Source organism: Lycium barbarum, chromosome 12, assembly GCF_019175385.1.
Source record: "Lycium barbarum isolate Lr01 chromosome 12, ASM1917538v2, whole genome shotgun sequence".
NCBI lineage: Eukaryota > Viridiplantae > Streptophyta > Magnoliopsida > Solanales > Solanaceae > Lycium > Lycium barbarum.
The window spans coordinates 90354842-90367001 of NC_083348.1; the positions used below are offsets into that span (position 1 = coordinate 90354842).

Here is a 12160-nt window from a genome sequence, read left to right on the forward strand (position 1 = left end):
TGTGTGTTTGTGACCATTAACTCTTTCTATTAAGATTGAGATATTTGAATCTAAATATTAAGATGTGTGTTAAGATTAAAATGTATAAGTTTGAATACACATCTAAATATTAATATATCGTATTAATATACGACTAAATAATTAGGATTGTTTGTTTTTTCAACATCTTAATGCATAAAATATGTCTTTAATTATTTAAAAATTAATAAATATGAGATTCATACAAAGTACTAATTAATCTAATATTATATTCACCAAGTACTTAAAATAATATATGGTGGTTCGTAATAGTAGTGACTTATGGCGGTGGTTGTGGGTGCCAACTGTGATGGTGATTGGTGATAGTGTTGGTTGATAGTGATGATTGTGAATACGTAGCAGTTAGTAATGGTGGTCACTTTTTTTTTTTTTTTTTTTTTAATTCAAGTCATCATGTTATTCATTGCAAGAGAGTGGGAACAAAGTTTGTGGAGGAAGAGTCCACCTTTCCGCTTTGAGGGATCGACAGGCCAATCTCTTTACATACTTGGTGCAACCAAAAAAAAAAAAAAACTGAAAACAAACTAGAAGACTAATGCTACCACATGAACTACGGTGGGTTGTAGCAAATTTCATTTGCCTTCAGTTGGCGGACTCGGAAGGAAAGCATCTCCATTTTGTCCAGCTGTGTTAAACCCCCGACTATTCTAGGCAACCTCTCAAAGCTTGTAAAGATTAGCTTTCTCCTATGTATTTGGCTGATTGTTGCAAGCTTATCTGCTACTCGATTTGCTTCACGAAAATAGTGTTGGATTTGGATCCCATTTTCCTCAATTCTCCTTTTTATATCCTCCACTGTTTGAGCTATTCTCCATGGCACTGTAACTTCACCTTTGACACACATTGTTAGCAGCTTTGAGTCCGCTTCTGCCACCAAATCATTAATGCCATAGTCCATACCGACTTGTAGCCCAATTAGATGCGGTTGATAATTGATTGATGATTGTTATGGTAACGATGATTGGCGGTGATAATGAAAAATGATGGCTAATGGTGGAGATTGGTGATGGTGGTAATTGTGGCTGAGGATGGTTGTTATAGTAGTAGATAATGATGGACGACGACGGTATTAGCCGTGAAAGTTGATTAAAGTAATGGTGAAATGACATCTTTACAAAAATATGGAATACCTAGTATCTTAATAATATTAAATTTTTTGTTACAAATCATAACTATTCAGATCTATTCAAATTATTAAGTCGTAAAAGAGAAAAATAAATATAATTAATAATTAAGATCCAAATAATAAAAAATTTAAATTTTTATTAAGGTCAAACAAATGAGTCATTAGTTATGCCCCAATTATGACTCATCCAAATCTTGGTTGAATTTTGCTCAACACAGTTTTTAACATGCGAGAAATGGACTTAACCTGTCCATTTGACGTCATAGTGGCCCATCCCGTGCTAGATTATCATTATTCACAACTGCGATTGTTCAAGTATTAAAGACCAAAAATCTATCAAAAAAGCAAATCAATCACCTCAGCGAAATTTTCTCAACTTGGCAAACTTACTGTTAGAAAATGAGTCAATGAACAACCCCATGAAACCGACTGAGTACAATGGAGTAATCCTATTTTCTTGAACGAACTAAAACCCAACATTCCTCAACAAACAACTGTCAAAATTTACTCTACTCCCAAACTAACCCCTTTTTCTCTCTCCTTTTCCTTTTCTTGATTCTCCCTCTGTAAACCTAACCCAATAATTTCAGTTCAAGATCTGAGTTTCTAAGTATAGAAGAAAAATGTCTTCTTTCTTTATTTTCTTTCTAACATTGCTCTCATTTTTCCCATTTCGACAATGCAATGGCCGTGTTTTTACATTTGAAATGCACCATCGTTTCTCTGAAACAGTCAAGAAGTGGTCACTGCAGAAAAAAATTGGTGGTCCACTTCAAAATTGGCCTGTAAAAGGAAGTCTCCAATACTATACTCAGTTGGCTAACCATGATAAGTTGTTACACGGCAAGAAGCTCTTCAAATTTGATGGACCACTTACTTTCTCTGACGGAAATTCCACTTTCCGGATCAGTTCTCTTGGATTGTAAGACCAAAACCCTCTTTTTATTTTCTTGTGAGTAATTTTGTGGTGTATTTTTTGAAGTTCTTGAATTTGTTTTTGGGTATTTTTGTAGCTTGCATTATACCACAGTGACATTGGGGACGCCTGGTTTGAAGTTTCTTGTGGCTCTTGATACTGGGAGTGATTTATTTTGGGTGCCTTGTGAATGTGGCAGTTGTTCTTCTACTGATGATCCTACACTTGACAGCTCTGTATGTTTTACTTTCCCTTCTTTTTTTTGGGTATCTTATATCTGTATGAATTTATTGATTGAAACATTGTGCCTTTGACAGCTAAACCATTTTGTTGCATCCATGAATTATATGCTATTTAGGCACAAGATGCATATGATGGAAATGTGAGGAGCTTATATGAGAGGTCATCTGTGAGAATGTGGTAAATGATGACCTCTACTTGCGTGTGAAAAGTGAAAACCACTGTCATTCATTTACAAACCTATGATAGTATCCACAAAACTCTGTGCCTTTAGGAATGTCGTATACCATGACTCGTGAGTGTAACTTTTATGTTCTGATAAGAGTCGGTACATTAAACTAGAAAATGACCACTTATAAGGGCATTATAGTATGGGTTCTACATTTTTGGATAATTTTGTGAAGCAGCCAAAGAGAAGTTTAAATCTAAATTTTCACGAGAGTATGCATGATTATAGATTCCTTTATCTAATTCACGTGTACATTATTCTCAACTATGAACAGATAGCAAACTAGTTCTCCCGTATGGTATCTTTTGGGCACTTATGAACAATTGATTTGTCAAGCAACAGTGTTTTATTGCCTAGTTTTCCAGTTGGGGTTACCATTTTACTATTGTTTGATTCCCTCACAGCCTTACTCACCAAACTTGTATGTTCATTTTGTCAGTTTCTCATCTAGGCCATGGTCTGATGGAATTAAATTTACTGTTAACTTTGATTTGCAAGATAAATTATGAGAGTGGTTAGACAGACTGTTGGAGAAATGAGATGCATTCCTTTTAGTGGTTATCGTTTCATTTTCACTCCTTTTGAAGTGGATTATGTTTTTGTTCCAGGATTTTGAGCTTAGCATATACAGCCTGAACGGATCGTCAACTAGCAAGAAGGTCACCTGCAGCGATAGCTTGTGTACAGAGCGCAATAATTGCCTTGGTGTATATAACCACTGCCCTTATTCAGTATCCTATGTATCCTCGGAAACTTCAACTTCAGGAATTTTGGTGGATGATATTTTGCATTTGAGAACAGAAGACAATGAGAAAAAATTTGTTCAGGCGCGTGTGATCTTTGGGTAAGTATCCTGAACTTCTTTTATCTAATTGATGTGAATTTGTTTGTTTAGTTTGATGTCTGGTAGTTTAATTTTAACTGTTATATGTGTTGTATGGAAAGTACATTTGGGTTAACTGATTAGCTGAGGAGTTCTTCTGCTTCTGACCAAGTCCTCAAATTCATTTTCTGATACTATTTCAAGTGTGCAGTTGTGGACAGGAGCAAACTGGTTCTTTTCTAGATGTTGCAGCACCAAACGGTTTATTTGGGCTTGGTCTCGAGAATATATCAGTCCCTAGTATTCTGTCTCGGGAAGGTTTTATGGCAGATTCCTTCTCCATGTGCTTTGGTAGTGATGGGGCAGGACGGATTAGTTTTGGAGACAAGGGTAGCTTTGACCAGGAAGAGACCCCTTTTAATATAAACCCATTACAGTAAGTGGTAATCACACCATTAAACACCACCTTAAATTTATTTTTGTCTGCTCCATCAAAGATCTTTTGTATTCACTTAATCATGCTCTCGTGGCAAACCTTTTGCAGCCCAACATATAACATTTCTGTGGATCAAATACGTGTTGGAGCAACTCTCGTTGATTCAGGTTTTACAGCACTTTTTGATACCGGAACCTCCTTTACATATCTTGCGGGCCTATCCTATACAAAGCTTTCAGAGAGTGTAAGTATCCTTTTCAAATGGTATACTTATTTGTAGACATTGTTAGACAATGTTTAAGATTCAAATGTCTTCTTCCTCAATAGTTCCATTCTCAAGTACGAGACAAGCGGCGTGCACCTGATCCGAGGATCCCTTTTGAATATTGTTATGATATGAGGTAATATATGCTAATACACACACAAGCATTTTTTTTCAACATTTTATTATTTATTATGTTTCCCTTTTATCATTTTATGATTTCAATTGGACAGTCCTGATGCAAACACTAGCTTGATTCCTAGTTTAAGCCTAACTATGAAAGGGGGAGGCCAACTTGTTGTCACTGACCCAATTATTGTCATATCCATGCAGGTATAATTTTTCAACTATCTTGCATAATATTTTCTTTTCACTTTCAATTATTGCCTTTCCTGTAAATGTACTAAAATACTGTCTCCTATGCAGAACCAACTCGTGTATTGCCTGGCTGTTGTGAAGAGTCAAGATCTAAATATAATTGGACGTAAGACTTCCTAAGTGCGAATTGTTTTTGAACTTTCTATTTGTTTTTCATTTTCATTGAAGTGAAGTTTCAAACATGTGGTAAGAATGTCTTTACTGCTACATGAAAAAAAGAAAAAGAAAAAAAAGAGAAGTGTATGTTAAACTCGGAGCAAAAATAATATTTTACATGGAAAAGTTGATTACACCTTTGCATTAAAGACTCAGGTTTAGTGGTCTCAAAAAATGACTTAAAGGAATTTAGGCAATTTAGCCAGAATACTATGTGCTAAAAATTATTTCAGAAAATACTATTAAAAATGGACCTTGTTCAACTCCAAATGTTAGCATGAGGCGAGGATTGCCAAGACCATATAAGGAGACAACAACTTATACTCTCAACAAATGTGGGAATCTCACACACACACGCTACCTTTCACCCTCGCACAACAAGCATTGAACGTTTGGAGCGTGAACAATATAACATGGAGGTGTAACATTGTATAAACCAAAACTATAGATGGGCCTGGCTCTATACCATTATGATATCTGATTGTCAATTCCAAATTGTGATATCTGATTGTGATTGCTCTTACTGATCATTTTCCAGAAAACTTCATGACTGGATACCGCTTTGTGTTTGATCGAGAAAAAATCATCCTTGGTTGGAAGAAGTTTGATTGTGAGTATTGTTCTTGGTGTTGTTTTCTCCAATAACTTAAATATGGCAAAAACTGTAGTTTGTTAATACTTGTTTGGATTTGTGGCCTTCTGCAGGTTATGACATTGAGAAAATAGACCATTTCCCATCACAGCCCGTTAATACCACCAATGTGCCACCTGCTGTTGCTGTTGGGCCTGGAAATGATAATGCAGAAAAATCAGATGAAAGGACTACAAATACTCCTCAAAGTTCTTTTGCATCATCTGTTTATCAAACATTGTTTTTGAACCTCATAAACTACTATCTCGCTATAATGTTGCTACTTTATCATAGCTAGTTAGCTTACCATATGCTCATACTCGCGTATGGTTGAAGTTCTCAGGATTCAAGTAGGCTTTTATCATAGCTAGTTGACACGTAGTGCAGATAACAATCTTGCTGAGCTCCAATATGGTCAGAAATTTTAGCGTTGGTTTGCCTGGTCCTATTTGATATCGAGGCTAAACCATAATGTAAATACATATAGGAAAGTTATTTTTATTCCAAGCCAAACCTTGTTTTTTTGGTAGCTTATGTACATTATGATTGCAATAGAAGTATAGAACAGTGAGATTGTGTAGAGCCACCATGTTCCACAGTCATAGCTGCAATTATATTCGATTAGTACTTCTCCTCTCCTTTTGCTCTTCAACCCCTCCACTTCCCACCCAGAATGTCCTGACTACACTTCCATTGAAGTAATATGGAGTGCATTTTGAATTAACCTCTTAGTGTCTGGAGAAGGTGAATTCACCCGGCAATTTTTGTGTTGTGATTATGGCTTTTTCTTTTGGTTACTCTCCCATAAGAGTCTCGTAGACACTTATGTTTTGTGGAGTATATATACACTATCCCTCTTATTCCTTCAAACTTAGGATTATGCTTGTAGTTTTGGATTAGTTTTCTTATCATAATAGGTTAGAACTTAGATGCTGATTTTTTCACATGGATAATGCATGCTGATTTTTCTATTGAAAGGTCCTTCTGATGGTTTTCAGATGTCAACAAGCAGTTAGATATGCATTTACAAGTGTCCTAAAGGCCACAGCTAACTAGTTTATTTGCCCCTCCCTATATGTATAAGCAAATCACGAATGACATTACTGAAAAATCTAGTGTGATAGCCACCTAAAGTTCCCAGTTTCCTACTGGCACCTGTCAAAACGAAAATAATTAGCTTAAGACTTTGAATAGACTACTTTAGGCTTGGATGACTCAAATAGACTGCATTTACATCCACTGACTTTAAATCGTAGAATCAACCTTAGCTTCGTAATAACGTGCCAATTTGGTAACGCGGATATTAAATCACAGCCAAAGATATTTTGACAATTTGTACATGTCTGGTTAGCTTAACCAAGACTTTGAATCTCGTGGCCTGTAGCACTTTAGAATCTTCATGTTTTAAATAATTATTAAATATACTAGTGTCATTTGATCTGTGCTAAGTCCGGGCCCAAACCGACATTAAACTAAATTTGTAGATTTATTTTAAACTTCTTTTTACTCTTGCTTCTTTGTTTTTGTAATATCGGTTTTATATTTTCTAGGGAAAATGCATAAAAACTCCCTCAAACTTGTCCCGAATTATCAGTAACACACCTATACTTTACGAAGGTCCTATGACCCCCCTGGATCATTTTAAACTGGAATATTGACATCATTAAAATGTCACACCCAGATCTTTGTGTTGCAGTGTATACACGCGCCTTATTTTCCAGTACTTCTTTATCCTTTTTTCTTTCTTTATTTGCATTCTTCTTATTCCACCATCTTTTCCAATCCCACCATAAGACAACTCCCAAACTGCCATAGCCCTATTTTATTTTTTCTTACGATAGGGAAAAAAATAATAATCACAAATTGATCTCTTTAAACATGCTGCTAATTACATAAGCTTTTTCGTTGATATATGTCAATATTCTTGTTTCCAAAGCTTCGTTGCTGACTTTGAATGCCTCCCCTAAAATATTCTTTTTTCTCCATTTTTGTGTTTTTACTTGCTCGTTCCTTTCCTTCTTGAATCACTTCCTTTTATGGTATTGCATTTCTTGATTATTATTATTTATCAACAAACCCCATTTTTTCATAGAAAAAAAAAACTATAAAATAAAGAGTTACTACTGAGATGTCAATTGATTATGATTCATAAATCTGCAAAAATATTATTCATCTTGATTTTCCCTTTCCACGTGTCATTGTCCGATTTGGGTGATAATTGGGTGGGACTAATTGGAATAAACTTTCATGACTAGTGAAATCTACAAGCAAACTATCCATTTGATCGTGCTTTACATTACACTATTGATATATTAGGTGCTGATAAATGATTGAGCAAGTGGCCGGAACTGTTTTCCGGCTAAGTGAAGAAATTGAAGGATTATCTTTTGTTTCTTTTAGTGGTGCTGAATGATTTTGGGGGAAGATAACAGAGATTCATGAGAAAAGAATATTGTGGATGAAAATGAAAGGAAGAGAAGAAAGTGATGGCTGGAGAGGCATGTGGGTGACAATTTGCCTGCCATGGCTTATTTACAAAGGTAAAAAAACAAAGGGCGGGAAAGGGTTACAGGGAAAGAAAGAGAGAGTTATTATAATTAATTGTATGGTATCTAATTAAGAAATGACACTTGTATATCTTAGTCAAACTTTGACTTATTTTTTTGTCTCACACGACTATACGAGAGTGAGCACACTTGCCGTGCCACATCATCACTTAAGAGTTTATAATTCCAATTCAAAATAGTACGGGGTTATAGGTCCTCCGCAAAGTATAGATGTGTTACTAGTAATTCGGTACAAGTTTGAGGGTGTTTTTATGCATTTTCCCTACTTTCTAAGAATTCTAAGATATTAAAGTACAAAAAAGTATCTGAACGAAATTACTTTTATTAGTTTATATATTATACTTTTAAAAAAAAAAAATCAAACAAATGAAGGCTATTCTAATTTCTATTTTACTGAAATTTGTCGAGGTTATAGTATCCGATAATCCAAGTTGAGCTTTTCATATGTCAATTAATTTCATTTCTTTTTATGGATTGATTTTTTGAGATTATAGTATCCGATAATCCAAATTAACATATATTTTAATTCAATAATTAAGCATATATTTCTTAAGGAAAAATATAATTTGAAATAAGTTTGAATGACTAATATTTTCACATAAAAGAAAGACTCAAATATGTGTAAGTGTGCTTTGTGAGGTCTATTATTACCTTTTTCATGACATTATCCGTTTTAGTCGCATGAAAAAAGTTCATAAAATTCTAAAATTTACCAAAATGTATAAGGACTTACAAAGTCGTTAAAACCTTAATTAAGGATAAAAAGAGAAAAAATCATGTGAGGACTACAAGAAAATGGGTATTCTCCCTTATATATAGTAGTAAGAAACCGAGGACGAAGTCCTTTTCGTGACGGTAAGCATTTTCTTCTCTTTTGTTTTTTTAAATACTCCTCCTCATTCACTTTTGCTTTCTAGTATTGTAAAAGTTTATTTTCATTTTTACTTATCATTTTTCGCATATCAATTTTTTTTTTTCTGTTTTACCTATAATATTAATTACTCATTTCAAATTACTTTTTAAATTTATTAAAAATATGCATCAATTAATATAAGTATTATGGTTAATTATGCACTTTATTTTTTTTATTTTTAAGGATGTGCAAAGTTCATATGAACAAATAAAAGTGAACGGAAGGAGTAATAGCAGCGAGCTCGGGGAAAATGCTTGCAAGTTTAAAGTAAAAGAAAGAAATGGGCTATCAAAATGCTTTACGTCATAATTTAAGAAAAAGAAGAATGAAATCAGGACCCATGCGACTCTCCACCCATTTTTTGTACTTGTTACCTTTTTTTCTCTCTTTTTGTTGTCGTTTTGCATGCCGCCAGCAAGGTTCTTTTTACATTTGGTCAATTGCTGGAATATTTGGGATTCGCTGTCTGCTTAAAAAATAAAATTTCGATATTTACTGTTGTTTGATTGTACGCATAGAATCCATGGGAGAATACTCCTTGTACTCCACTGACTTTGTTCCTCCAAAGTCAAAACTTTAAATAAGATTATGGAACAGTAAAATGAAATTAATATTCAGCTATTTGTGACCTAACATAACATTTAAGAGTGAAAGGATGTAACATTTTCTGTAAATATAATATGTTTATAAGTTTTTTCTCTTGAGAAAATTTATAAGTTTTTTCTCTTGAGAAAATGGATCTCTGCTCAAAACAAAATAAAGAGAAAATATGGACATATAAAGTTTGCTTCTAACAAAATATCTTTCTCACATGGCTTGATTGTGCGATAACGATCAAGGAATCCGTCTTTTCCGAAACAAGAATTGTTATAACTTTTAAAATGTCAACTACTAATATTCTACCAGGTTAATATTTTTGTTGGCCATTGCATCTGCAAAATCTAACATGCTCTTCTCAGGGGAGGCTACCTCCCAAGGACATCTTTTAACTGATCATCAAGGTTTCTTGTTACAGCCTAAAATAGAACAACTAAAAATGCACTGCTTAAAAGAAAAATTTAGATGCGCCGTTTGAAACACTTCAACATAATGTTATAGTAACGGACAGTGGCGGAGCCAGGAATTTTATTAAGGGGTGTCAAATTTTATTTTATTTTTTTAAAAAAAGGCCAATGACTGAAGTAAAAAAAAATAAGCATGTCGCCAACTGGGATCAAACACGCAACCTTGTTAGCCTGAACCTTTGACACCCCTCAACCACTCGGCTAAGCCCTCAACTTATTACAAGAGGTGTCAATAGTAATACATATATGTATAAAATCAGAATTTCACATACCTATACAACGTAATTTTCCGGCGAAGGGGTGTCGCTCGACACCCCTCGGGACCAGGTAGCTCCGCCCCTGGTAACAGATAAAAATATTTGTATGTACTTGGTACAAAAGAAGAATAAACCCATAATATTTTTGCTTTATCTCCTCCTTAATTTTATGGAAGCGGCATAATAATCCAGTCTATATAGCTGGCGACAAATTCTCTAATGAGTTTAAGTTATATGAATTGATAGTGTAAAAAACATTTACACAATTAAATCACTAAAACGATAGTTGCAAATAACTCTATTTAATAACATTAATTGGTAATACTTTTAAAAAAAAAAAAAATACTAATCTACTGTACATGTTACATTACTTTTATGACAATTATTACACTGTCAATGTATATATACACGTATATATAACTTAAAGTCTTATTTAGGTATTAAATTCATTTTGTTCTACATTATACCTGTCAAAACAAGAAGCTAGCCGTGTTTGTTGCGTGCCATTCTGGAAGTAGGAAATGTTCACAGATGATGGAATAATGTTGTTGATGTTGTTTACTTGATCTCTACGTGATTGGTGTATTGTTGCTTTGTTAAGATATGAGCATATGCTTTATTTAAAATTTTAAAAAAATAGAATGTATTTTAGGAGTGGGGGTCTTATTCGATGTACCATGATTGGCGGCTTTAGGACAAAAGGTGGAGGGCCAGGGGTACACCTATGCCCAATTCTTCATGACAAAAATTAATGACAATGAATGGCACCGTGCTAACTAAAACACACGCCTACTTTTAATCCTTGACTTGGAATATTTTGCCAAGAAGCTGATAATACTAGTTCTGATTTAAAATGTCGATATCAAAATAACCATTTTTCGTGGGTAGCTTTTACTTGACGGATGTAACTTGCAAGTACATTAATCAAAGTAGAGCCAAAGCATCACAAATAGTTGGAAACAATTCCACCATATATAGCTGGAAGCTTCCGACTTATTGCAATGTGTTAGGCTTCTTCTAGACCCAGCGCTATTTTCGGCTAACTACCCTATAAAATTAAAGTGGCGGTCTAACGGGAGAAACATAGCTCAAAAGTTATACATATTTGAGTTTGAAGTCAACTTTAATAGTATATCCTTTTAGGAATCAATTTTCCGAAATACAAGTTCTTGAGGAAGTAGTTTATCTCATGTTAGAATATATTATGGAAGTAGTTGCAATAAAGTAGCTTAATAATTTCCGGTGTTACTTTTTCACCTTTTAAGGTAGAGTTGTTGAAGAAAATAATTTATAAGCTAGTGGAAAGGTCTTTTAGAAAGAAAATTACGTTTCTTTGTAGAAATGGAAATGGGTAGGACAGCTGTAGATCTCTTTTTCTTAAAGAAAAATTGAGTATTTTACGAGTGTGTTTGCAAAAAAATTTTGATATGGAAAATAAATTGCAACCACAAATATAAAGAGATTTTATTTATCAAGATTGTGAGTACAAATCTGTTTATTCCCTTGATTCTTCTCTTCTATTTTTTTTCCGTAATTCGAGGGTCATTAGTAGTCTATTTCTCGAACGTAGGATGATTTGGATTTGGATATGTGAACTTTTTTGGAATGTATTTGATCTCCATAAAAGGATATTGTGAATCTTCTTGAAGTATTTGGTTGTCAAGAAATATCCGGCCACATATTGACCTCTTTTTGAATACGCATGTGTTTATGGGATATTTGAGATGCCTTTTTAAGGAAATATGTGCCCCTTTATATAGGCGTAAGCTAAGGTCTGCGGTAGAGTAGCCTTCAAGAAACCCTAACAGATATCGGGTTTATCTTGTAGAGTCCAACAAAATTTCGATGTCTACATATTAAAAGAGTATTTTGCGAAAAAAATTATTCAGGAAATACTCTAAAAATAGAATTTCAAAAATATTTGCCCAAAAAAAATGGTCCAAGAAACTTAAACAAACACCAACTTAAAATATTTATAAACAGGTTTTGAAAGAAAAAAGATCATGGACAATCTCAGAAGAAGATTTGAGGGCTTTTGATTATTGAGAAATTAACGAATAGGAATATGATATGGACGAATGTAAACGGCTTGTACCAAACCGACGCACGTCACAGCTAACAAC

The 12160-nt window shown here is 34.0% G+C and overlaps 1 protein-coding gene across 1 annotated transcript; it reads left to right on the forward strand.

Moving 5' to 3' along the window:
• The first annotated feature begins 1488 nt into the window (after positions 1–1488).
• Positions 1489–5857, forward strand: LOC132623300 (aspartyl protease family protein 1). Its single transcript, XM_060338034.1, has 10 exons — positions 1489–2087; positions 2179–2317; positions 3159–3394; positions 3585–3809; positions 3918–4053; positions 4137–4210; positions 4305–4404; positions 4498–4555; positions 5144–5215; positions 5311–5857. Exons 1-10 carry the CDS (start codon positions 1789–1791, stop codon positions 5532–5534), a joined length of 1563 nt encoding a protein of 520 aa, XP_060194017.1. The 5' UTR covers positions 1489–1788; the 3' UTR covers positions 5535–5857.
• Positions 5858–12160: the final 6303 nt, after the last annotated feature.

Excerpts from the sequence above, each read along its gene's own strand:
- LOC132623300 (XM_060338034.1), top strand. The coding sequence starts at position 1,789 with ATGTCTTCTTTCTTTATTTTCTTTCTAACATTGCTCTCATTTTTCCCA. Across the intron at positions 2,088-2,178 it reads CGGATCAGTTCTCTTGGATT|CTTGCATTATACCACAGTGA; the intron begins GTAAGACCAAAA and ends GTATTTTTGTAG. Across the intron at positions 4,405-4,497 it reads TTATTGTCATATCCATGCAG|AACCAACTCGTGTATTGCCT; the intron begins GTATAATTTTTC and ends TCTCCTATGCAG.